Source organism: Exophiala aquamarina, assembly GCF_000709125.1.
Source record: "Exophiala aquamarina CBS 119918 chromosome Unknown aczIA-supercont1.11, whole genome shotgun sequence".
In the NCBI taxonomy this organism is placed as follows: domain Eukaryota; kingdom Fungi; phylum Ascomycota; class Eurotiomycetes; order Chaetothyriales; family Herpotrichiellaceae; genus Exophiala; species Exophiala aquamarina.
The window spans coordinates 321,893-347,667 of NW_013550577.1; the positions used below are offsets into that span (position 1 = coordinate 321,893).

At 51.0% G+C, this 25,775-nt stretch overlaps 9 protein-coding genes across 9 annotated transcripts; 4 read left to right on the plus strand and 5 right to left on the minus strand.

Moving 5' to 3' along the window:
• Positions 1-85: 85 nt before the first annotated feature.
• A1O9_09808 (uncharacterized protein) lies at positions 86-2,143 on the minus strand (the record flags this gene model as incomplete). The annotated part of the gene is made up of 1 exon (XM_013401149.1): positions 86-2,143. One exon carries the CDS (start codon positions 2,141-2,143, stop codon positions 86-88), a length of 2,058 nt encoding a protein of 685 aa, XP_013256603.1.
• A 464-nt stretch (positions 2,144-2,607) lies between these two features.
• Positions 2,608-3,761, minus strand: A1O9_09809 (uncharacterized protein; the record flags this gene model as incomplete). Its single annotated transcript, XM_013401150.1, has 2 exons — positions 2,608-3,318; positions 3,375-3,761. 2 exons carry the CDS (start codon positions 3,759-3,761, stop codon positions 2,608-2,610), a joined length of 1,098 nt encoding a protein of 365 aa, XP_013256604.1.
• Positions 3,762-4,054: 293 nt separating this feature from the next.
• A1O9_09810 (uncharacterized protein) lies at positions 4,055-5,987 on the minus strand (the record flags this gene model as incomplete). Its single annotated transcript, XM_013401151.1, has 2 exons — positions 4,055-5,832; positions 5,879-5,987. The coding sequence occupies 2 exons, from the start codon at positions 5,985-5,987 to the stop codon at positions 4,055-4,057; spliced, it is 1,887 nt and encodes a 628-aa protein (XP_013256605.1).
• Positions 5,988-6,658: 671 nt separating this feature from the next.
• On the minus strand, positions 6,659-8,345 carry A1O9_09811 (uncharacterized protein; the record flags this gene model as incomplete). Its single annotated transcript, XM_013401152.1, has 2 exons — positions 6,659-8,187; positions 8,318-8,345. 2 exons carry the CDS (start codon positions 8,343-8,345, stop codon positions 6,659-6,661), a joined length of 1,557 nt encoding a protein of 518 aa, XP_013256606.1.
• A 1,735-nt stretch (positions 8,346-10,080) lies between these two features.
• A1O9_09812 (Ca2+:H+ antiporter) lies at positions 10,081-11,805 on the plus strand (the record flags this gene model as incomplete). Its single annotated transcript, XM_013401153.1, has 1 exon — positions 10,081-11,805. One exon carries the CDS (start codon positions 10,081-10,083, stop codon positions 11,803-11,805), a length of 1,725 nt encoding a protein of 574 aa, XP_013256607.1.
• A 1,641-nt stretch (positions 11,806-13,446) lies between these two features.
• On the plus strand, positions 13,447-14,656 carry A1O9_09813 (uncharacterized protein; the record flags this gene model as incomplete). The annotated part of the gene is made up of 3 exons (XM_013401154.1): positions 13,447-14,342; positions 14,401-14,453; positions 14,523-14,656. The coding sequence occupies 3 exons, from the start codon at positions 13,447-13,449 to the stop codon at positions 14,654-14,656; spliced, it is 1,083 nt and encodes a 360-aa protein (XP_013256608.1).
• Positions 14,657-17,548: 2,892 nt separating this feature from the next.
• A1O9_09814 (uncharacterized protein) lies at positions 17,549-19,402 on the plus strand (the record flags this gene model as incomplete). Its single annotated transcript, XM_013401155.1, has 2 exons — positions 17,549-18,402; positions 18,496-19,402. 2 exons carry the CDS (start codon positions 17,549-17,551, stop codon positions 19,400-19,402), a joined length of 1,761 nt encoding a protein of 586 aa, XP_013256609.1.
• An 893-nt stretch (positions 19,403-20,295) lies between these two features.
• A1O9_09815 (uncharacterized protein) lies at positions 20,296-22,308 on the minus strand (the record flags this gene model as incomplete). Its single annotated transcript, XM_013401156.1, has 2 exons — positions 20,296-21,903; positions 21,976-22,308. Coding segments are annotated over 2 exons (1,941 nt in total), but the record flags the coding sequence as incomplete, so codon positions are not given.
• A 1,064-nt stretch (positions 22,309-23,372) lies between these two features.
• A1O9_09816 (uncharacterized protein) lies at positions 23,373-25,572 on the plus strand (the record flags this gene model as incomplete). Its single annotated transcript, XM_013401157.1, has 5 exons — positions 23,373-23,729; positions 23,781-23,878; positions 23,938-24,316; positions 24,367-24,468; positions 24,517-25,572. 5 exons carry the CDS (start codon positions 23,373-23,375, stop codon positions 25,570-25,572), a joined length of 1,992 nt encoding a protein of 663 aa, XP_013256611.1.
• Between the last annotated feature and the right edge of the window lie 203 nt (positions 25,573-25,775).

Sequence of the window (25,775 nt, forward strand, 5' to 3'; positions counted from 1 at the left end):
TTGGCTAACTTCTTCAATCGCTGATACCGGGTGGTTGAAATAAAAGCCTTGGTTTAACATAGTCAACAGAGAGGCGTGGAGACATTCACTGCCCTACGTCTTCGTCTTCGTCTTCGTCTTCGTCTCCTGAAACGTCGTCGTCATTGTTTTCGTCATCATCATCATCATCTTCTTCATCTTCAGCCATTCCCTCCGCGTCACTTTCGCTATCTTCCTCCGCCTCGTCGCCGGGGATTCCTCTCCACTCGACATAATCCCCCTCGATCCAATGGCGACTGATAGGTAGGTGGTAAGGATCATATGGGAAGTAACCCTCGAGCATTCCGTTATCGCCAACCCAGCTCAGGTCCCGGTCAGGATTGCTGATCGTGAGGTCCGACATGGATCTCGCGTGAGCCGCCGTCACTACTCGAACGTGCTTATTCTCTTCGAGTTTCGGGTAGACGTAGAACAACTCGAGGGCGTAAGTGAGTTTGGCAAATTGCTCGACAATGACAGGTGTGCAGACCCGAAGGGGGTTCAGTGGTGAGTAAATTGCTGTGCGGAGCGAGTCTCGGAGTGACTCAGGGAAATGATACGTTTCGATCTCCTCCTCGTCAAGGTCAAAATCCGACTCGGACTCGAGATCTGCGGATGAGGAGGCGACGTCTCGCCAGCGGAAGCAGAAGATATAGAGAATCGCTTGGAACGCGGCGTAGAAATCGCCATATCGTTTCAGGTCAGGCCCACGGCACGTTGGTTCATATGTCTTGCGCAGGATGGTGAGATGGTCGCACAGTAATTCGAGGCAGTCTTGAACAACCTGTGGTGAGACATGGGCTCCTCGGCCGACAAAACCACTGAAATAGGCAGCCGCACTGTGCCGGAGGAGGTAGGGCTGTTTCTTGTCGACTAGTACGGCAACGCAACTCGTCACAAATCGATCGACAATGATCGGATCGGATTGGGCAAAGTGAAAAACGAGGAATTGTGGATGACGGGCGCGATATGTAGGTAGGATGTGTGTATGGAATTGGGAAATAAGTTGTTCGATGGCGCTATCTCGGGTCGTGATGTTGCTGGACGTGGTGAGTTTGGCGTAATATTGGAACAAAATATCCATGATCAGGTCAACCTGTCTGATATCTTCTTTCAGTTTCCGGCGACGTGCGGTTTCTGAGTCGACTTCCGCGTCTTCCATATCTGAATCTTCGTCCGTTGTGGCCGTGTCATCATTTTCCGAATCAAGAGGGCTTTTGAGCATGTCTTGTGCTTGAGATGCGATAAGGGTCTGGGACGATGACATGTGATCAAGGATATCGTCTTCAGCATCATCATCCTCCTCATCAAGATCGACCTGGACAGCCACATCGAGTTTGATCAGCTGTCGGAGAACACTCGTCAGGATCTCCGAGGTCAGCTCAGGTACATACTTGATCATTTCCATGAAATTGCGGGTGTACGTCATCCGTTCCTCGACCTTCTCGAAATCAAAGTCAAGCTTAGATGAGATCCTGTCGGCCAGTGCTGCGGGGATAGATGGTACATTGCTAGTGATGTATTGGATCGCTTGCATCACCCTTCGATGGATAGTTGGCTGCCTGATTGGTTTGGAACCTGATATTCTTCTTGTCTTTTGCGGTCCGAGCAAATCCACCAGCATGGACATGATCTTGTGCTGATAGCCGCGCTGAGCGGCGGCGAGATTGTTCAGAAATCGAACAAACAGAGCATAGTAAGGTTCTTCCCGGCCAATCCATTCGCTATACAAGACTGCAGTCACAAGGCCGCTGCAATCTTTGTTGAGGGCGGTGACATTTGCGAGCAGCGCCTGCAGGTGGATTTTCAGGACTTTGGTCGATGGTGCTCCTGGATTTTCGTAGGAAATGGTGAACACGGATTTGATCCTTTCATATGATTCGTCTTCCTTGGCTTTGCGTCTCTCGACCGCTCTGCGCACCTGCTCTTTGACAACAAGAGGATCTAGTTCGTCTTCTTCACCGGCTGAGACAATCTCGACGTCGGAATCAAAGGTAACGCGGGACCTTTTGGAGGGACTGGAGGGGGCATCCATGAAGCTCGTTTCGTCAATGGAGCGTTTGAGGGTCGATCTCCTTTGGAGAGGTTGAGGTCGATATTGCTGCTTGGAGGAAAGAGAGCGCATGGAGATTGACGTCGGCATCGCAGGCCGACGAGGCGGGGCTAACATGGCTTACGAATGAGGATATAGGGAATATCATGGAGGGTAAAGCGCAGTAGATGTCTTTCAGATAGAGAAACGGGCACAATAGGTCGGCCTGGGCTGGAAATGATTGGAGACAAAGCCTCTCAGCTTGGACTGGTGGTTAGACAATCTTTTGCCATCCTGTGACAAACTCTCTACAAAAATGTTCGGTGTGGGCAAAAAACGGCCTGAAGCTAGTCCTCTTTGGGAAATGTCGTTCGTGCCACCAAATCGGTGGTTCAGGAAGTTTTGTCGGATGGTCGGTCGCCTACTGTACGTGAATGCCAATGCGGGAGTCATGTCCCAACAATGGAAAGTAAAAGTGACTCAATTCGACTCTTCATGATCCAAATACACATACATAGCGCCGCAATCTGCACAGGGCGGCCTCCCTGTTTTCATTCCTACAGATACGCCCTCTGACTCTTGGACTCGGTGCCTGAAGCCTTGTCAAAGTCAACCTTGTCTCCATGTAGCGCGATACGATGACCGAGCGCTCTTCGGATGATCCAGTCTTTGCTGTTGATCTCCTCCTCGACCTCATCTTTCTCTAATGGCGGAATCATCTCACTCCCACTCAACCTCTTTAGCATGACGTCATTTTCCGGCCGGTTAAAGTAGACGAGGGAATATCTCGTATAATCTGCCTGTTTGCCAGGAGGAGAAACGACTCGGTGGATGTTTGACCTTAACAGGCCGTTGGTGAATTTGACCATCGCATCTCCAAGATTGATGATGGCGTGGTTCGGGAGTGGTCTTACATAGCACCATTCGGCATTCCGGCCTGGTGGGAGAACCTGCAATCCACCTAGGCGGTTGAATAGAACAGTCACACTTCCAAAATCGGTATGTTCACCCAAGGCTGTTCTTCGATCATCCATAGGCTGGGGTGGTGCTTTGATAAACCGAACTTGGTCTCCGGAATTGCCTTCTATCCGATGCATGTCTTGCAGAGTGTTTGGCGGCAAGCGAAGATGATCGTTCAGCAGCTCAAGAACAAGGGTAACAATACCGTGGGCAGCTTGAATGAATGACTTGAGACGCGGGCGTTGGGAGCTGAGAACATCTGGTGCTGGCCAAGGGTCTGACAGTCCGAGTATATCGTCTTTGGATACCTAGAATTCTTCAGATTGGTCACGTTGGCAGATGCCCGGACATGCTAGATACTCACGTTGTAAAACTCATTGCGGTCGAGGTTTCCGTCTCTGTCAACCACGTTTGCACCATACCCCTTGTAGCCAAAGTACGAGTTTTTGTGCATAAAGTCATACTTCTTCTTCTCTTCAAGCGGAAGATCATACAAGGCGGCTCCGGTCTTGAAAAGTTCATCCGCATCTGCGAGTAGTGAATCTCCAGGCCCCGATAGGTCGAGGTAGAAGAATCCGAGATCTTCGCATGCCCGGACAAAGCGATTTACTTCTTCGTTGTCTCGTTTCAATAGCTTTGCAAGCGATAGCCGAAGCAATGGTGCTGTGGGAACATCTTCTGGGAATGGTGGCGCATTCTCAAATTTCTGTACTGCCGCTGATAACGCTTCTGGAATTGTTTCCGTTGTCATGCTGTCGTAAATTTGCCTGATGATTAGGGGAAATATTACCGGTGGTACTGCCGCGAACCCCCATCTTGCCGTAATGTACCTATATATACGTCAACCGAGGAATGGGTAGAGCCGCGCATCTCCACCCCCTCCTCATCAAATTGATGCGGGGAGATGATGAGAGCCGAGATCCGTGGCGCCCTCAGAGTCAAAACCGTGGTTATTGGACAGTTGCACCAAGTGGTTGTTCTGGTCGGGTTTGACTCGGAGAAGCTCCTCTCATCCTTGAGATAGGCTCCCGTTGACGGGCCAAGTCAAGCACTCACGAATGCACGGCGTTGGTTGCTATCATATGCATCTGCCAGGTTCTTCCAAACTATTTTGCTCTTTTGTGCTTGAATGAAAGGTTTGTCAATGACCTTGTAGCACATCTCCCATTCCAAGACCGGAGGATGAGCAGGGAGGTCTCCACCTTCCCCCCGACCGTTGGCGGAATTCTGCACCCTAACATTCAAGGTTGGAAATGCTGAAATCTCATCGGCGAAGGTGAGAATGGGAAGGGTCCACCTCATGTTCCCGGGCGCAACCTCTCTGAGCGTGCTCTTGAAGTTTCTCCAATTGGGAGGACCCTTTGATACTATGCAATGCACATCTTCGCGTCGGAAGTTTCGAATTGCAACATGACTTAAGTCTGTAGCAATCCGTGATCTGACTCTAATCCAATATCGATGATCCCACAGGATCCATTTTGACCACGCTCCGGACGAGTCTCCTTCGTGATTCCCAAATTCAGGTTCGAATTTCTGTTCAACAGCCTTGATCTCATCATAACGCATAGTCGGACGTGACAATCTCCATCGAGACTGACCCGGTCCCATGCCTGGGGTATTGGCAAGCTGTTCTATCTGCGTCTGTTGGATCTGCAGTGTTGCTCCCTGGAGCGTTTGTCTTGTGGATATTGCCTCCCCGCTCTTTTTACTAACTGGGATCTGGGGTCGTATCGAGGACAGGATGCTGATAAATTCCAGACAGCGGGCCTGAGGTACCAGAGATGGCGTGGCATCCCTGGGCTGTGGACTGATGACGCTCGTTAAGCTGGAAAGGGCATGACTCGTTCCCTCGAGGTCACGTTCGCATACACTAGCTAGGTCTTGTGGAAGCTGGACTATCATTGACCCCACCCGCAAATCAAACTCGACGATTTGAAAGTGAGATGCGAGTTCGTTTCCCCTGCTTTCGAGAGACCGGGAGTGTTCCCGAGCGGCAGCCATCAAGTTAAGCAGAGAAGTGGCTTGCAGTGCTCGAGGGAGATTAAACTTGGCCCTCATATATCGAACAGCGTTTCGCATGGTGATAGTTGGGTCGAAGTTTGTTTCATCGCTCACATATTGAACCTTGTGTTGCTGACAAGTACCAATCAGTTGCGACTTTTTGAATTCTAGCAAAGGGCGATGAAGCTGAAGCCCATGTAACTCAGAGATGCCCACAGGGGAACCATAGTTAGCTGCAAATGGCCAGGATTCTGTTTCTTGCTGGGGTGCCTTGTCGGGCGGAAGGTGTCCATCGGCGCTGGGAAAGTCGAGTGATTCATTGGCACCTCTGATGTTTTCGCAACAGGGGATTCTGCTCGTTTCGGCCATACCTTTGATAGCCAGAAACGAAAAGGAAGTATTCCTGACAAGGCGCATTATGATCGTTTCAAGCTGATCATCGAGATGGTGACCAAGAAATAAATGTTGAATTTTCTCGCGAATAGCAGCCTGTGCGATCAATTGATAGCGACTATACCGCGCCATCATCTCAAAATCTGGCAAGGCCAACGGATTGGTTTCTTCCGGCCAGCGCATGTGGAGGATACGGCTCTCGATATCTATGGGTGTCTCAGTAGAGATATCTTGACTCGCCATCGGAGCCTTACCGTGTGTCCGTAGCTGCGTGCCCACGCGTTCTGCTTCTAACCTGCTCCCTGGTCTTGCATTGTGGTTCACAATAAATGCGATCGGCTCAATTCGAATGCTGGGGTCAACTTGAGGAATCCTGCTGAGCAGATATGCCAGAGCCATTGAGTCTGGTCCGCCACTGACACATACACCTGGCAAGGCTTAATAAATGAGTAAAGGGAAAGTGCAAACAAATACCTATTCTGGTTGGAGCACTACATGCCTTTTTGAGAAGACTTGTCTCCCATAGCTTCTTGACTCCTGTCAGGAGATCCGTGACTTGCACCGCAGATTGTCGCACCGTCATGGTGCAAAGATGTAGGGTTTCGGTCTCGCGAAGGAATTCGTCGTGGAGTGATGAAATCAATCAAGACAGTTCACCCGCCCTCTTTGGTTGAATTGCAAACGCAAGATCTGTTTTGAGAGACCTCAAGGTTTACGTGATGGATTGTTACCATCGCGATGATACTGGGTCACAAATCCATGTTTATTTCATCGAAGCATGATGAAACACGGAATTTTCATATCTATGGTCCCACAGCAATCGAGCTGCAAAGTGGAAAAAGTGGACGACGCCAGTCTCAAGGTATACCGATTGATGAGCTCCGAGATTGACCGGCGGCCTTTTGATGACGCTCATTGGCAGAGGGAAGGAAGGTAACATCTCAAGGCTTTCACTCATGATACATCAGTGGATGACTAGGTTGTGGTCGTGTGGTGCCCCTGATGAGGAGTTGCCGCCAGGCATTAGTCAGTCATTATGTAATATGGGCCTTTCTGAGGTACAAATACCCAATCCGAACGGAGTGTTTCCCCTGCGATTGCCCCTGGAATGTCGTTCACTACTCGCCGTCCAGCCTAAAATTCTCGGTACGGCCAGGACCAACAAATATCTTTTCGATATAAAGTCCACAGAGGGAAAAGGCGTCTATTTTTCCGTTTATCTCGACCATCCAGCCTCGCTTGTCATCAATATCACTACTGTGCCATCAAGGTTGATGCTAATACTTCCTGAGGCCGAGAGGTGTGTTGATCTTCATTCAGAGCTTGCTTGCAACTTCCTTCATATAGATGTTTTACTCCCTGGACGGACTTCTCGGTATTGAGGGTATTGCGTAGTCGCAACTCGCTGAGGGAGAACGCTGCAGGGAACCAGTCATCAGCATTTTGACCTAGCATCAAATGTGCCAATGCCTCCCCACTCGCGACACAAAGACTCATTCCCATTCCGTTGAATCCCGCAGCCATCCATTCCCCATCACCATTGCGAGATGTGATTGACGGGGTCAGACGTCCAACCAGAGGATTGTCATCGGAAGTAAATCCCATTATGCCGGTCCATGAGCTTACCAACTTGTTGCTCTGCATGGAGTTTTGGCCGAGGAAATGAGATAGCTGCTCTTGAAGATATTTGACGCCAGACTCTGGTACACTTGTGTCGTCCCCAGTAATTACCTGAACGGGATCGTACTTGCCGCCACCAAAGAAGTAATGACCAGAGCTCGCATTTTGTTGAAGATAGTGGACGGAGGAGATTACCTCCGTATCGTGCTTGTCTGGTACATGCTGCTGGTGAATGCTCCAGGATCTTTCAGCACCTCGATTTGGCAGGTCTTCATCATTGCCAAGATCTTGAACCGTCATTGTGCCACGATAAGGATAGAGGGCTCCCCTGATGCCAGGTATAAGATTCCCAGTGTAGCCGTTCGTGCAGTATACCACTTGACGCGCCCTCATCTCACCCCGCGTCGTGGTTAGCGCATATGGAGCACTAGAATTTACCAAGGGTGTATATGTCACATGCGATACCGCTGTTTGAGCCTCGATGCTCAAACGGGTTGGGTAGCTCTTAAGGAGATCTTCCCAGCCCGCCATTACTAGGCGATAAGGCCAAAGTGCTGCGGCGTCAAAAACCACGGCACCAACAACACCATGGACATCGTACTTTTCACGGAGTGTTTGGGGGTCATTGAAGATGGTATACATGCCCTTATATTGTGGATTGTCACTGACGAACTCGGCGATGCTTGCCTGAGCCTCATCGAATGATGGTTGGTCGCTAAAGGTCCGGATCCGAGAGACAGTGCGAAATTCGGCGGCATCACCCGCCTCTCCTAGAGATTCAATGAGGGCTCTCGTCCGATCTATGGACCTAAAGGTAAATTCGATGATCTTAGTGGCCATCGGCTGTCCATAGCTCTGTTTGAGCTCGGTATAACTGGCACCTCCATATGCTACCAAATGACCTCCATTCCGGCCGGTGGCGCCTGAACATAGCGTCCGTGCTTCGAGGACAGCAACATGAAGACTGGGATTGCTTGCGAGCACCGTTCTCGCTACAGAGAGTCCGGTGATGCCTGAACCAATTATTACCACATCGGCACTTGATGGCAAAGAAGGCGAGTGGTGAGCAGCCAATGGATGGAGTCGGTGCAGCCAATATGGAATTGTTCCTTGTGGCCGAGGCTGACCGGGATCCCTGGTGACTGCTTCACGAATCAATCGTTCTAAGTCGTACCAAGTATCAGCACACAGTCATGAAACGTTTCAACGGATATCGCAGCTGTGGTCATTGGAGCCAGGATCATGCTCATTAGATACCCGGGAGACGAGCCCATGGAGAACAGGCGCACCTACCCTGATCTTCTGGGGCTGTGCCAGCCATGGATGCCATGAGATATTATAGCCTGCTGCAGTCCCAAATAGACTTGTTGGCACAGTCATTCAGGGCACTCGATATCAGGAAGCAATAAGGGCTGGTTGCTCCTCAACAGGGCGTCATTCGCCGAGGCAAACGGTGAAGTCCGCCATGTACCTTGATATCTTGTCGGAGCCACCACGTTAGACCGCTCGACAACCCGTCATTAGCTGTCTGCGAGTTGTGGATGTTGCCTGTTGTTCTTGACGCTTTCAGCTGCGTTGTGCGTTTCAAACAGGCGATCGTGTCATATCAATAGCACAGCCACAGGTAAATTAGTGGCGCTCTGATTATGCTTTTGTGGCGCAAGAATCGGGTGAAAATTCGCATTTGCTCCACCCAAGCGAGCCTCCAAGGTAATTTCTTATTCTTACGGGACTAAGGGGAGTGGTTACTGTGTCTCCAAATCGAGATAGCACTGAGGACTCGGTAGAAAAAGTCCTGAAAATCAGCGGGAGCCCTCGTCGCACTGTGGCGTTGGAGCGTTGGACAAAGTTCGATGCGGTGGAAGCCGAGACTTGGGTGGAGTGACGTCAAGATCCAGCCAAGCACTGCGGATCGATGCTTTGACAGGCTTGAAGCATGTAAGCCTACCAAGAACCAGCTTAAGCCCGGCCTAAGCACTGGCCCAAGGCCCCATCACTCTAGCTAAGGCCTGGGTGACTCCACCGCCTATCGCTCAAGAGGAGGGAGAGCGGGGCGCGGGAAGAGGAAGAGGAAGAGGAAGGGGAAGAGAGATGGTGGTGCGCTCTGCACCTGCCACATCACGTCTGAACCCACACTTGTCGCATCCTGTGCAGGCACGCGTCTTTACGAGTAGGCCGTCGTTCCAATTGAGGATGGATGTGCATCGTTCTTTCCCTGGCAAGTGTTTAGCTGTGGCTCAGCGGACGCCTCTGGTGCGGATTCCACATTTCTGGCGTGTTGTTCGGCATATCTGGACCATTGCCATCGTCATCCTGCAGCCACAGCACCCGCTAGACACTCGCTGTGCTCTGGTGGCTCCCGTCCCTTGGGTCCTGGGTCCTGGGTCCCGGGCCCTGGGGGTGCCCTCGTTGGCTCCATCATTGCCCCCTGGCAGCCTGGCAGCCGACCTACGAGTACCGTAGCCACCATTGTCTCATCCGGTACAACTACGCCGTACGCACGCGCTGTCCTGCTCAATCGCCGACTTCTCTCCCTCTCCCCCCGGTGGCGTTGGACGCGGATTGAATTCGACCACTTCACCTCACCCCCTTTCACTGGCCGATTCATTCGCTTGTGCAAAGTTGCTGGGTTCCTTGATTTCCATTTCCTGTGTTCCATCTGTCACTGCCATGCTCAGTGCTCTGTATTTGAATCAATCTCCCGCCCACAGTCGGGCTATCTACTTTCTGCGACTCTTCTCTTCCCCCATATTCAGACTTGGTACCTGTAATCGAACCCAGCTGACCAGTCTACCTACACCTGAATCAGTTCATTAGATTCCAAAGTCTGAATTGTGTAGGCCCGGACTTGACCCAATTGGCCGCACTGCGCCATCATTCATCATGCGTATGTGTGACCCTGTCCGGAACGCGCCAGATGCTCACAATCCACAGATCGATATCGCCGTCAGGCAAAATACGCCGCTTGGTATGATGGCCCGGGCTCTGAGTCTAACTTGGTGCCCAATCCATTCAAGAAATGGAGACCCAACTCGAAATCGAACACTCTGCGCACCATGGAGGATGGCGAGGGCTACACACTCAATCAAACTGTCACCGATGACCCGGACAATCACAGAGCTGGAACTCCTGAGAACCGACGACATCAGATGGGAGGTCATTCTGCAGGACGCCATGCTGTCTCAACCCCCAATGCCACCTCAAATCCAAGATCATTTAATCGCGCTGAGGGAATCCAGATCCCTGGATCGGCCAGCCCATCCAATTCCATCCCTGAAATCAAAGAAGAGAATGATCGCGAATGTGCCGAGACAACTACAAGTGAGCAGACCTACGTTGGCAACAGCCACGCCGGTCCCTCAGCAGGAAAGGATGCACTTCGTAGCTGCAACACCGGCGATGCGACAGAGAAGCATAGCATCAAGAAGTTATTTTCCAAAAGCTTTTCCCGCGATACATCTCGTGACGATGACAACAACGGGAAAGAAAAGAAGAAGTTCACCGCTCGGGGCCAGATTCGTGCAACCTTATTCAATTCCTGGATCAATGTCCTTTTGATCGCCTCACCAGTCGGCATCGCAGTCCATTACGCAGGCGTCAACGATGTCGCTGTCTTCGTCATTAACTTCATTGCCATCATTCCGCTTGCAGCCATGTTGAGTTACGCCACCGAGGAAATTGCCCTTCGAACTGGCGAGGTAATTGGAGGTTTACTGAATGCATCCTTTGGAAATGCCGTCGAATTGATCGTGTCCATTATTGCTTTGGCCAAAGATCAAGTATTGATCGTACAGACATCGCTCATCGGCAGCATGCTCTCCAATTTACTGCTGGTTCTCGGCATGTGTTTCTTTTTTGGAGGTGTCAATCGCATGGAGCAAGCCTTCAACATGACTGTAGCACAGACGGCCTCCAGTTTGCTATTCGTCGCAGTCGGCAGTCTGCTTATTCCGACCGTGTTCGAAGAGTGGGCCAGGACCCAGGACCAGGTAAATGGTGAAGATCCTACGCCAGACAATCCAGGTGCAAAAGTGACAGCTATCAGCCGCGGCACAGCAATCCTCCTACTAGTTGTTTATGGCTGTTATTTATTTTTCCAACTCAAGAGCCATACAGCAATGTACAACGCCCCGAGTGAGAAGAACAAGAAGCGAGCTGTTGGTTCCAAATTCAAGTCTGCTGTGATCCCAGAGAAATTCCGAAATCAAAGTGTCGTCGAACGGAATGCTGCGGCGGCGGCCGAAGCAGAAGCCGACGACGCTGAAGATGAACCTGAAGAGCCACAGCTATCGATTTGGGTCGCAGTGCTTACCTTGGCCCTTTCCACTGTGCTGGTTGCTCTCAATGCCGAATACCTGGTCGACTCCATCAATGCCATCACGTGTGGCGGCGGCATCTCCAAGAGCTTCGTCGGCTTGATTCTTCTGCCTATTGTCGGCAATGCTGCCGAACATGCCACTGCTGTCACCGTCGCAATCAAGGACAAGATGGATCTAGCAATTGGTGTCGCCGTCGGCTCAAGCATGCAGATCGCCCTTCTGGTCTTACCCTTCATTGTGGTACTTGGCTGGATCATGGGCAAAGATGACATGACTTTGTTTTTTGACGGCTTCCAAATTGCCGTCTTATTTGTCGCCGTTCTCCTCGTCAATTACTTGATCCAGGATGGAAAGTCACACTGGCTCGAAGGCGTACTGCTGATGATTCTCTACATTATTATCGCAGTAGCGGCTTGGTTTTATCCAACGGCTCCAGGTGCTAGTGACTGTCCTGCCGAGTAACCGCATGCTTCCGGGGACGACCGTTTTGGGACTGAAGATCACAGATGGACTCAATGGACTGGGGCAAGCTCGTAAAGGCCTCTTTCTTTTGGTTCGAGCAATTGGAACAGACCTTTATGGCCGTTGCGAGATGCTCGAGTGTCATCTGGGCCATCTTTCCCACAGCCAGGTTGTCATCAGCGCTACTCAGCACAAAGTGCTCTTCAACAGCAATATCCACCTGGTTTTAATGGTTTCCCCAAAGGCACCCAGATTGGGCTGAACTAATATCACGTGAGAAGATCGAGGTCTAGTTCTCGGCTGACTGAAGGTCTGTGACAGTCCGAACGAACGTTTACGGCCTAGCCTTCGAGTCTCAAGCCACTTTTCACGAGCTGGGTAAATTACTGCTGTCCGGGACTGCATGGACCACTATGGCATGGCTATGATACATCCAGGCCATTAATCACAAAGCGTTCTTCACACGCGCATTGTTCTGTGCCACAATACATTATCTTGTAATCAATGATGCTTAGATACCCTTTCTTATGTACAAGTTGCTTGGGTGGGATCTTTGAGTCGGTGCTGACTGTTTGCTGTGAATGGGAAATGGGATACTGGTAGCGGTACAAAAACAGTGAATACTTTCAAGCTTCAAAACGGATAATCATACAAACATCTTTCATACTACGCGCATGCGAGGGATCAAACGTCCATCGCGCTCTCGGCACAACCTTCTCATCAGACGCTTCAAGCGCACTCTCCAAACTCGATTCTCCCCTCAAGCAGCTCGCCAGGTCCCACGCATCCATCAGCACCATATTCGCCCCGTTGCCCGCGGAGGCACCGCGTGGGAGAAGTCTTGGGGATTCGTGGAGGTACATAAGACCACTTACCACATCCCTTTTCTGGACCTACGCATGAGAACCGGTTAGATTGTCCTGTCACCGATGATGTAACATGTGATGGTCGGCTTACCTTCCCACTCCTGGAAATTTCTCCTTCTTTCCTTCCCCAGATCGTCAAGAGCCGAAGCATGCATCTTCCCCCCTGTCATGATTCCCATAATGCCCCTCACTTCGGGGTTTCCTGAAACGGTAATCCGGCCTCCGGCTATTCCCTTTTGTTACATCCATCGCGTCCGCCACCGCATGGTTCCCTGGGCGGGGCTTGAGCGAACGGACATTCATACGTCGATGCCCCTTCGTCAGTGGCTTTCCGGTCATATTCGCTATTTCAGCACCCAAGGTGTCAATCAAATCTCCATTCTCGCCGCTGTCTCGGGCGAACCTAGACCGGAGTGGCCGCTCCGTGCAAAATCTTGGGAAAAGAATGTATTCATGAGCCGGAGCGCCAGTCCGTCTTTATTTCCCTTCCTCCTCTTACACCCTGACTTCTGTTGTTTCCCTTGGTGAGGTCTCTGTTCAACCCCGTATTGAAGAGGAACTTTGCCCGTTCTCCAGATCTCAACCTTTCGCATCAAAAATATCCTGCGCCTAAACACGTATCTCGACTTTTTGACTTAGGCCGGCATCTGTTACACTGCCACTCTTGCAAGCACTAGCATCATTGTCCGATCGAACCAGCGAGTGATTCGAACCCATCAGCCTATACAGCATATCCCTCTTCCTACAGGTCTATCAACTGATCTCCCCCCGGACCATGGCAACCATGAATGCGGTTCGTTTCTACGGCCAACGCGATATACGACTTGAACAGATTCCTGTGCCATCCATCAAGCCAGGATTCGTGAAAATTGCTCCCAAATTCTGCGGGATCTGCGGTTCCGACCTGCACGAGTACCTTGGCGGCGCGAACTTGATTCCCACAGAGGGGAACCCCCATCCGATAACGGGCGAGACATTACCCCTTACGCTGGGCCATGAATTCAGCGGAATCGTCGAGGAAGTAGGTGATGGCGTCACAAATATCCAGCCCGGTGACAGGGTCTGTGTTCAACCTACGATATGGGATGACAATTGCCGCGCCTGCAGAAGAGGACTAGTGAACTGCTGTGACAAGAACGGCTTTGTGGGCTTGAGTGGATATGGTGGCGGCTTGTCGGAACACGTCACCGTTCCGGGCCACTGCGTGAAGAAGTTGCCAGACAATATCTCCCTCGAGGTCGGGGCCCTTGTAGAGCCACTCTCTGTGGGCTGGCACTCGGTGGACATTTCGCCATTCAAGGAAGGCAACTCTGCATTGGTGCTCGGTGGTGGGCCCATTGGGCTTGCGGTGGTCCAGGCGCTCGTGGGCAGGGGCTGCAAGAACATCATTGTGAGCGAAGTCAGCAGTAAGAGGAGAGAGTTCGCAAAACAGTTTGGTGCCCACCACACAATCGACCCGTCGAGTACGGATATCGTGGAAGAAGTGGAGAAGCTTACAGATAGAGAGGGTGTTGACGTGGGCTACGATTGTGCTGGGGTTCAGGTCGCCGTTGACACGGCATTCAAGGCGATCAAAGCCAGGGGAATGCTGGTCAACATTGCTGTGTGGGAGAAACGTGCTGCTTTGAACATGAATGATCTTGTTTTCAGAGAAAGAGCGTATATGGGTGTGTAAGTATCTCCCCTGTTCTCGTGCACTCAGAGAGGGTGACTAACATACTATGTACAGGGCCACGTTTGCACTAGGAGACTTTGAAGCCGTCATCAATGCTATTTCAACTGGTATGTGAATTCCTGGCTGCCATGGTGATGCCTTCCCTCCACCGTACACTGACATCTGCTCCAAAATAGGCAAAATCAGTCCAGAAGGCATGATCACGAAGAAAATCAAGCTCAATGAAGTCGCCGAAGAAGGATTCAAGACCCTCATAGAGGACAAGGAGAATCACGTGAAGATCCTTGTGGATGTAGGTTCGGGAATATAAGGTCCTTTGAGCAGCCAGGAGTTCGGTTTATTTAGCAGGCCATGGTCGGACAACCAGCAGGTGATTTATCATGACTCTCAGATGGGAATGCCAACATGGACATCGATTCCGCTTTTGTAGACCCTGACAACCTCGCCAGTCACGTGAAACTCAGTTCAAAAGAAGGGAAGTCGGAGAGTTCATGTAAATGACATGTACTTAGAATAGCACCTCGCATCACTTTCCCAGAAAGCGGCTTGTCTCCATACTAAACATTTCCAGATACCGAATCTCTCTATTCTTCCTCCAGTCAAGGCGTGAAGACCAGTTGAATCACCAAAGGGTGGCCTAATCCTCACTCGGATGCATTACACGAGCTGACGGCTGAACAACAACGTCTGAGTGGTCGTCAGCGGCTCCACTTGATATGTTGCAATGTTTTCAAGGCTGATGCAAGGCCCATGCTCAGGTAAACCCACTTGTTCAGGTTGAATCTGGAGCCGCGTAAAAAGGTCAGTCTAGAGAAGCAGAGAAGCTGAGAACCACGTGAGATCGAAAATGCCCCAAGGAGGATGGACTGCTTGGCGCCAAGACACCATACTTGGCCGAAGGACCACAGCCTTTCTTGTTGAGGAAGGAGTGCTAGCCCCAGATGAATGAGGCTCCTTCCCTGCCGCTTGAGTTGATGAATCATCTTTGGCCGAATCGCCTTATTGCTTTCCGGCCAGCAACTTGGTATTTACCTCCTTCAGCCTCGCCGTCGTCGTCACGATGGTTATGATATCTTTCAAGTCGATATTCTCTGCCCCCCTTTGTGCCGTGTCCAACGTGAAATCCTCAACACTGCCAGATCCTCGCCTACGCAGCTCGAGAACCTCACACTTCTTTTCTCGATGGCTCAGGAGATGGCCTAAAGAAGAGGTCATCACCCGAGGACGACGAGTGGACCTCCACTGCACGGATCCATCTCGCACCACTAATGTCTTGTTCTTGACAATTCGGTAATGCCTTCTCCGCGATCAATGGACCTTTTGAGCCATCATTGTAACAATACCAATCTCTACAAAGTCCAAAAAACCCATGCAAATCGGGTCCTACAGGTGAACCCTTAGCTTGTAGACCGCTCGCAAGAAGTCTCGGTTTCGAGCTCCAGTTCCTGATCTCGAATGTGGATGGTCAAGAAGACATGCTAAGCCCAATGGTTCGCTTACATTGATGGCTGATGAATGTCCTCGTTATTCACCTCAGCCTTGGTTAGAATCGTATATATACCTTGGATTGTACTATCCCTTACCTGTTAACATACCCCGACCTAGGTATTCCTGAGTATTTGCAAAGTGCTTAAAGCTGTCATGGCTCCTCCTTCTGGAACTCGATCATTCGTGAGTTACTCTGCTGATCCTTCTACCAATACATTTTATCAAAGCAAGCAGCCTTCACCACAGCTTGTCTCTGCCCTAACTTCAGTTACTCAGCCTATCCCTGGAAACTCGACCAATCCTTCTACGTCAAGCATGACATCTTCATCGGGATCAAAACGCCCAACGACATCACCATCATCGACCCATTCCTCGCAAGGTGGTGGTGGTCTCTCTTGCCAAAATAGCGGCAGTGGCGCCCAGGCTCAGAGCCCCAGCCACCAAAATCCAGGCGCGCAGTCGACCAGGTCTCTCGTTGATATTCTTGCGGACCGGTCAGATTCCCTATCATTAAGCCTTTTCAGTGGCCTCGTGGACGCCTCAGACAGCTTGTCGTCCGACCAGAAGAAAGGCCCCAAGGGGACGAAAGTCGCACCGAGAGAATCACCAAAATCACCGAAGTCACCAACTCGGAAGTGAGACAGGCTGATTGACAACGCATTGTCCCTTGCATGGCGTTGAAATTGGAGGTTGCTTTTCGCGCAGACTAGTTCGGTAGAAGTGATTCGTGGCTGTGCTGAAAATGTGCCGATGAGGGATGAGATGAACAGGGTGTTTCGACAGGAAGATAGCCACTGAGAATCAGACTACACTTTCAAAAGGTATCAAAAAGATGGCGAACTCCGCGCCTACGGGATTCGACAGCCTTTGGCTAGATGGTGACGAGTGCAAGGTTGTTACGAACAGGCTACCGACCTTTCAACGGATGAGGTGATCATATGGGGATTGCTCAATTGAGAATCATTTTCGGGGGGTTAAGGCCTCTCAGAGGATTGTGTAATCATCGACGGCCACCTACAATTTGCGTCCGCTCAGCCTTGCTGACGACATTTGGATTTTGGCCCCAGGGTTGGCTCTGGCGGCTTTTGCTCTATAAGTCGATGACGTAGAGTTTCGCCGTAGGATTTTCACGGTACTTAGATATCAGAGAAGGAGAAGAAAATGCGCCAGAGTTTACTTGAGGGATCGGCAGTGGTTGATTGTTCTACTTTTCAATAATGATGAATGTTGCATGAAGGCCAACATTCTCGGTTCAGGTGTCAATAAAGGCTGGCAAGCGGTGCATTGCCTTATTAGTCAGCCTCACTGGCCGGCCGATATTGGGCCAAAGAATTGAATTCCGGGAAATCATGCTTCCCATTAATTACACCTGTTCTTTACCAGCCACCGACTTCTTTGGTGGGTAATTTGTACTTGGGCTTAGTTCTATATTGCACACGTAATCGGCAAATTTCTCCTGGCAGTCGTCTCGCCCAGCTAGATTGACCTGCCATACCCACAAGCCATGCGTCAATCTGGAGGCTGACGATTCTCTCTGCTGTTGATATGGGAGAGAGTGACCTCCGCCAGCGTAATGAAAACCAAAAGCTTGTCCTCTCGAGCTTGTGATGCATGCTACATCCGCAAGATCAAATGTGACCAAATCGCCCTAGTAAGCTCAGTGTAGCCGCACAACTTGTGCCCTATGTTCAAACTTGAATTGTACGGGACTAATATGCACAAGAACAAACCAAATGACGAGTCAAGAAAGCCGGCTGGCTGTTCACAATGCAGAGCCATCCGTATGGAGTGCACCTTCGATCGGCCACAGCAGCGACGTCCACGAAGGTCAAAGACTTTGCCGTCTTCTATCACCGACTCAAGCCGCATCTCAGAATCTGAAACTGGCAGTGGCTATTCAGCGGAGACAACCGTCCTTGCTAATTGTAGCGACATACAAGGGTTGCGAAAAGCCCTCAATCTAGATACGTCAATATCAACGGCCGAGCCGACTCCGACTCCGACTCCGACTCCGACTTACACTTCCGGCGCAACGTTGATGGAAGAAACTCCCAAGGATGGTAGTCGAGAAGCGTTCCAGCTGATGATCAAAGATTATCTTGACCTTCTCTACCCACTGATGCCCATCGTCCATCGCCCGACTTTCAGATTTGATGTCGCCCGGGAGCGGGATGAACGCGACCCTGTCTTTTATTCTTTGCTTCTGAGCATCTCTGCGATAGTGGTATCTCAGCTACCACGTCGATTCTTAGACTACAAGGCCGCCCAGTGGTTTTTCGAATTCAGCACCCCCAAACAGCTTGTCATGCACCTGGAGAAACGCATCCACGGCCTGCGAACTCATGATTACTTTGAAACTCCGGCGGTAGAGAAGTCCGCGATTTCGTTTTTTCTCGCTTGCAGTTACTCAAGTCTCAATGTTAAGGGACGCATGTCGATGTACTGGGCTGAGATGTGGGTGATCCTGAGGAGCCTAGGAGCCAATGATGCACAGAATTACACTGGTCTAGATTTTGTGGAGGCACAGCTGAGGAAGAAGGCTTTTTGGCTGTATGTTTACTACGCCGTGTAAGTTCAGTTGTGCCCTCGAGGAATCTGCAGATGTTGGAGGGACGATTCTGGGTTCTGCTCACCTAACATAGCCCTGCTGACATGAGATAGTCATGAACGTGTCGACGGGTCTCAAGGCCCATCTCTGCTGTGGAAGCCAATCCCGGATCAGATGTTACTCGATTCCGAGCAGCTGGAGACACTGCTTCCCTTGGACCTGGATGACGAGTACATCACACCCAATACCTTGTATCAACAGCCTTCTTCTGAGGTTCCTTTGGCTTCCGGGTTTACCGGCCTCATCCACATCTTTTTGTGCTTGATAGACCTGCCGGAAGAAGCCGTTGGCAGACCAAGGACCGATAGCAGTACTACAGCTGGGGCACAGCCCCTAGATCGATACACGAATCGCCCAGACTACCGAGTGCTGACGCGAATGTTCGACAGAGTTAGATTTGTCCTCGATGACATTGCACCTCAGATGGCGCTCTGGCATGGCGATCGGCCGGCGGGCGAAGTCGACCCTTCAGCTTCCGCCCAGAATTCCGACACCCGACTAGACCAATTGGAGAGCCTGCGAGCGAATATTCAAGTTACCAGACTGTGGGTCCGTAGCCTCATCTTCGAGCGCCTCCTTGCTATGTACCACACCTTCTCGACTCCCACCGAAAGGGAAGCCCAGGCCCACGAACGCGCCCACTGGGCCGAACGCGAAGATATCTGCGAACAGCTCCTGGCGGTGCTCTACAACATCAAACAGAAAAACCTCGAGCCTAACGGCATCACCTTGACCTACAAGATCCGCCAGGTCGCCGCCACCCTCCTCGACTGCCCGTTCGAAGAGCACACGAGCATCTCGCGGCGTGCGAGGCTGTACATTGAGAGATTCGTGGAGTTGTTGACCCTGCTGGATAAGTATTCCTTCCAGGACACCCAGCTGGTGGTTTGGAGTGATTTCGAGAGGCAGGAAAGGAGGCCTGTGCGGGATTTCATGCGCTTGGGTGCGAGTGGGTCGTAGAAGCAAGCTCCGATAAGATGAGGTCAAGCTGTCGGAATTAGTTTTGCATGTATTCCATGCCGCACACTGGCCTTCACCGAATGCCAGGGCACGGGCATGAGCACGCTCAAACTACAAAAAGGGCCGCTCGGCCCCTCAGCCCTCGAAAGTTAAGTTGAGAAAGACCCTGGGGTCTCGGCGATGTGGGACCAACTAGCCATCCGATGCATCGAGAAAAGTGCAGTTCAGGCATAGATATATATAAGCATGTATGTACATAGAGACCAAAGAAGCTATCCTGAAGAAGAAAAGTATCCTGGCGCCCTGGTTGAACAGTCCTGTAGGCATCTGTTCATACAATCATTTCCCCATGCGTTTCTATCTCATGTCGTGGTCGTATCGTATCAGTCGTTCTGTATGCCTCCTGGAAAAAGAAAATTGAATTCCATGCATTATCTCCCACAAAAGCAACAAAAGATGCCCCCCGGCCCGGCAACCAAACAAAAAGAAAACAAGGAAAAGAAAATTTAAAAGCCTAGAATCTTATTCTTGAATCTCTTGAAACCGCTCTTCTTGGCTGGGCTGACGGACCCAGGCTGGACCGACCAGGTACTCGCGCGGCTGTCATGGTGAGTGAGGACCTTGTCGTCCAAGAACAGAGTGTTGCTAGGGATAGGCTTGCGGATGTAGGTGTTGTTGTGGGTGCCTGGACGAGCAGCGGTGATGGCGGTGGGTGACCTGGAAAGCATGCCTGCCTCTTTCTCGAATATCTCGTTGCTGCTTATCGCCTGGCTGATGTGCTGGTGACCTGGGAGCTCCGCGACAGTGGTGTTTTCTCCCACCGCTGCAGAACGCAGGGATTTCTTGTTGCCGTTGCCGTTGCCGTTGCCGTTGCCGTTGCCGTTGCCGTTGCCGTTGCCGTTGCCGTTGCCGTTGCCGTTGCCTTGGCCAATGGGGAGATTCCAACTCTCCGCGAAGCCCGTTTCAATGTTGAGCCTTTCTATCTGTGGCGGTGAGCTACTGTGGCTAAAGGAGCCACCACCTGTCGTGACAGATCGGCGAGGAGCTTGCGAGAAGCTCGCGTTTGCAGTCTGAGTCGTCGTCCGCAGAGGCTTGTTCTCCCGGTGCCGGAACCCCTTCATCATTTCGAGCTGGTCGGACAATTGCTTCGAACGGATGCGGAAGCGGAGTAAGAGTTCGCGGTGGAATTTTTCCTTTTCCGCGAGCGTGCTGAATTTGAGAAGGAGGTAGGTAGTTTCCTTGACTGTAAGTTCTTTGAATTGGGAGTTTCGCGGGATGCGGAACGGGAAAAGGTCGAAGGAGTTCGGGTCGGGGCTGTCGTCGTGGCCGTCCAGAGCGGTGAAGAGGACGTGAATGGGGAACTTGTCGCCGTTGTTGTGCGTGAGACATAGGTAGGGACATTTATTGTAGTCGCGGTGGCAGTTGCACTTCTTCGGATCCATGTTGATGCTCGTTTCGAGTTCGAGAAACATGATGGCAAACCTCAACTTGTCGGATTTGTCTTTCAATTGCGTGAAGATCGCAAGCCCGGAACATTTGATGTTGTCAGCCTCCCAACCATTTCCGACGCGGCTGATTGTCGTCGTGGGCCCGATCGACTCGACAAAACTGCTGTTGCGTGACCGCGGGCTGTGGGTGCTGAAGGAATCCACTGGGGAGCCTTCTGATAATACCTCCGGAAGCATTGAGACTGTAATAGGATCCTGCCATAGCTGGATTTGGCCCATGCAATCTAATGCTGAGGCCGAGCCTTTGCTGAATTGACACGTGATTCTTGTCTGGTTGTGAGACACATCGTACCCAGTCAGGGCAGTCTGGAAAGCAAAAAGATCATCCATTGAGTTGAAACGATATAACGTCTCTTCATTTCGTGAGAAAATCGCAATCTCGAGGCATTCTCTTCTCATTGTTGGTAGCGCATATCGAGGAACGAGCCTGTCCTCGTGGGTGTATACAGTTTGGGGGAGAATGACACTCCGTCCGTCGGGGGTTGTGGTTTCTAGAACAATTCGAAAGCTGTTGAGCGATTGCCGAAACACTGTCACATTGTCTGGAGGCTGACTCCCGGCCGAGGCCAGCTGAAGTCGGATGATTTCTTGCTCATTTGCCCTTGCTATCGTTGGATCCAGTTGGGGGGCATCTTCTTGCTTCGGAGGCTCCCAGACCATGAAGGCGTTTTCTGGCAGAGCAGCCAAGGTCTCGTCATCATAAGCAATGATCTCTGTTCCTCTCACACGAAGAAAGACTGCTTGTTCGACCTGACTGATTGCCCGTTTATAGTAATAGCCAGGACATGCCGTTTGAAAGCCACGGCTACTCCGAATCCGACTTAACATCCAACGGGTTTTCAGAAGGATTAGATATTTCTCCGGCGTTTGATCGGTCCCCTCAAAGCTCTGTTCGAAATGCACGAGCATCACATCAAACCCTTCCTTGAGTGGAATATCGGCCGTAGTCATGGAAGAGGGAGCATTTACACTGAGAGTCCTTTCAAATTTTTGCTGGATCTGTGGACTTGCGACATGTGTGTCTTCAGGCCCCAGTGCATTGAGTGGCTCGTGGCCAGCCAGGACGCCGAGCCATGAAGTATAAAATCTTCGCAATTCAATCTGAATGTCTTTGCTGAGGCTGATGTTTCTCTCGGAGATGTCAAGCAAGTCGTCCACCTTGGAGTCAATATCTGTCAGCAAGTTGATGCTCAATCGGTCAATCACCAGTTTGATTTTGGTGGAGTGCAAGTGGATCCGTCGTCGCAGATCGTCGATTTTCTGATCTTGCTGGTTCAAGTTCCATACAACATTGTCCAAGAAGGTGTTAGGCTTGGAAAGCAGCTTCTTGTTTTTGTCGAGGAGAATTTGGCATTCCTCGAGGGTTTCATTGAAGTCGCCAATCATCTGGCGACGCTCATGGTCGAAGTCCTCTGAGAGCGGATCATATGCCGCTCTCGAAAGGAGCCCTCCATCATTATATCGCTGGGCTGCATCGTTGAGTGACTTAAGAAGCTTTTTGAGCAACTCTCTAAATCCCTGGATCTCGTTGACAAAATTCCTGTATCTGACGTCTATGGATGCCCGTCAGCCAATGACCATGAAAGCAAGGCTCAAGGCTGGAAGGGATGGTATCATACCTGCACGGTTCTCATAGACACAGCTAATCTGGTAGATGGTGTGGGCAAGCCGGATACCGGCTAGGACGTCACCACATCCAAAGTCCATCACATGATCAGATTTGCAACCTGTTCGAACAAGCGAAGATCGACTTTTGGTCTTGCCGTTGAAAAAACCGTTGCACGGTTTCAACGTGTCGTCAGGCTCCCAAGGTAGAAAAGAAAAGAGAGCAAAATATAGAAGAATCAGCCCAACATGCAGGTAGGAGACGGGGATGATATCTACTTGGGTATGAGCCCAACTCTGAGCCGCCCATAGCGTGGTCTTCCACACACCGTTGATGCCTCGGCTCAAGCCACAGGCGCTTTCCGAGCGACCAGGAGGAATGACAAGCTGTTCGATGGGGGCTGAGCCATGGTGTTGCTCCCCCTAATGGGATCAGCCTCCTGACAGAACGGCTTCGCCCCCCACCAAGTCGAGTTGCCTTGTGCTACTACTACGACTTGGCTTTTGGCGTCGCGAGAACAGCTCCTCTTATGTACTGGCCTTTCTGCCACCCGGCAGATTGACTCACAGCCTCGACCCCACTGATAGGTCAGGTGGGCATACTTTGCTTCACTTTCCTGCACGTCTGTTCGAAGAGCTATGACTAGCTTCTAGGCAAGGCAAAATGTCAACGACGCCTTTTTGGCCAGTCTTGGGACCCGCCAGTGAGAGGTTCCGACCGCCGCTTGGAAGAGGAGTCTCCTGATGGCTCTTAATCATATTCTTCTGCAGCCCTCTCCCAGGGCAGTTGGGATCCCTCTTCCAGGAAGTCACCCGTGTCTTGTTCAATTCAACCTACGGGGTGACTATCTGTCACTATGCCTCTCAATCCCCACGAAGAAGCATTGTTAGGAAACCCTACTGACTCGGACATTGATTACGATCATCAGAGAATAGAGCACGCGCCTGCCGAGAGGATCAAAATAGGAAAATGGACTCTCGTGGCTCTTATTCTGAACCGAACCATTGGTTCAGGGATATTCTTAACACCGCATAGGATCCTCGCTGGGACAGGCTGCGTTGGTGGTGCATTGTTCCTTTGGGTCGTCGGGGCAGTGATCTCACTCTGCGCACTGTACGTCTGGCTGGAGTGTGGTCTGTCAATGCCACAGCGAACTGTTAGGGGTGAGACAGAGCCTCGAGGGGTGCCTCGATCTGGAGGGGAAAAGAACTTTGTATGTTGATTCCCCCATCTTGCATTCCATCGCAGACTTACTATCTACTAGTTGGAATTCATGTTCCCTAACGCCGGTGCACGGCTGCCACACATCAGGACTACATGTGCCTTCAGCATCATGTTCATCCTGCTTTACAATCTCAGTGGGTAAGTCACGGATCAGTCGTACAGCCCATTTGATTTCATCGCTAACTCTCTCCTTGTAGTAATGCGCTATCTTTCGGCATCCAGGTCATGACAGCCTCAGGAATCTATGACCCAATTAGTGGCAACGCCCCAGACAAAGGCTCGGCTGCTGGTATTGCAATCGGTGCATTGACCTTCGTCGTCCTGCTGCACATGTTCTCGCGCCGAGGCGGGATCTTGGTCAATAATGCATTCGCCATCATCAAAGTCATGCTTCTCGTTGCCATTATCGCCCTTGGGATTGCTAAAGGTGCTGGTGCTTTCTCTGGTCCAGGAAAAGCACCGCTAGAGAACTTTACGAGTGACGTCTTCGCTACGAACAGGAAAGACGTAACTAGTTGGTCGAATGCCTTGATGCTCTGCATGTATAGCTTCTCTGGCTACGAGCAGCCTTTCTATGTATGTTGTCCAACCGGTTGGAAGACCGAGGTAGCTAATTGTTCTCTCAGGTTCTGGCAGAGTCGAGGAGTCCGCATAAAACTTTCCCCAAGTATACTGTTCTAGCCATGGGTATTGCGGTGGTCTTGTTTGTTCTCGTCAACATTGCTTATGTACGGCTCTCTCCTAGGTACTGCTGTTGCTTTGCTTACTCTAGGTAGCTTTTCGCAGTGCCTAAAGATCTAGTCATTCCCTCCGGAGCTAGCGAACCTCCTCAGAGCATTGACATGGCCACGTTATTTTTTCAACACCTCTTCAATGATCAAGCGCATGCTCGACGGGCCATGGCCGCATTGATTGCAGTCTCTATATTTGGAAACCTCGTCGTCATGACGTTTACCGCCGCCAGAGTTAAGCAAGAGATTGCTAAGGAGGGAATTCTACCGAAATCACTGCTCTTTGCAACGTCCTACACAACTCCATATGGACTCTGGAAGAAATGGATGAGTCGAAACACGATTCTTGCAGAAGACCTCGAGCAAGCACCAACGGCTGCCTTCGTGTTGCATTGGTTCACGTCAATATTACTGATACTGGTTACCCTCCCAATTGGGGATCCTCGCAAGGCCTACTCCGCATTGGTTTCGTTGTACTCTTACACCATAGTGACTCTACTTGGCTTCTGGGTCTCAATTGGTCTGCTGGGAATCAAATTGAGGCGTGGAAAATGGCATTGGCAGGATCGTCGACGGTATCGGCCCTGGCTCAGCCCAGTCCATGCAATCATCTACACTTTGGCGACCGCGTTTATGTTGATAACGGCATTCGTTCCGCCATCGCTAGGATCGCCTTTCCACTCGAGCGTGACAGGCTTTGAATGGTACATTGTCCCCGCAATCGGCCTCAGCGCGCCTCTCTGGGGTATGGCGTGGTACGGCGGGCTTTTGATCTACCAACGTATCACCGACAACCAGCTGGTGGTCCACCGCACACCCTTTTGGATGAAAGATCCGGATTACCCGTCCGAATATATCCAACAGGCTGAAATCATCGACCATACGTGGCAGATACGCCCACGGCGTGGTCTTGCATCTGGATTCGAGAATTCAGAGGGACCAAAAGATGGAGCAATCACAAGACAACGCGAGGCCGACCCTTTTGAAAGTAGCAGCGAAGGAGGCGGTCTTGCTAGGCAGAAGAGGTGGCCATGGAACCGAGCACAGGAGACTACTACGATGACTGATGGACGACGCCTGTCAGATGGCTTTGAAGGATGAGCATTTTAGTTATGTTAGGATGTTATTGGTTACGAATTATGACTGCGCTCTTCTTTTCCTTGTAAACTGCAACCTTCTGTTTCAAGTCTCTTTCGTATTTCACTTGGATGGATGCGTTTCGCCACTCATATAATTGGTGCTGCTCCATGGTATGTCTCAATTTCCCAACCTTAACAGCGCCTACAACTAGGTTTCTTTCTATC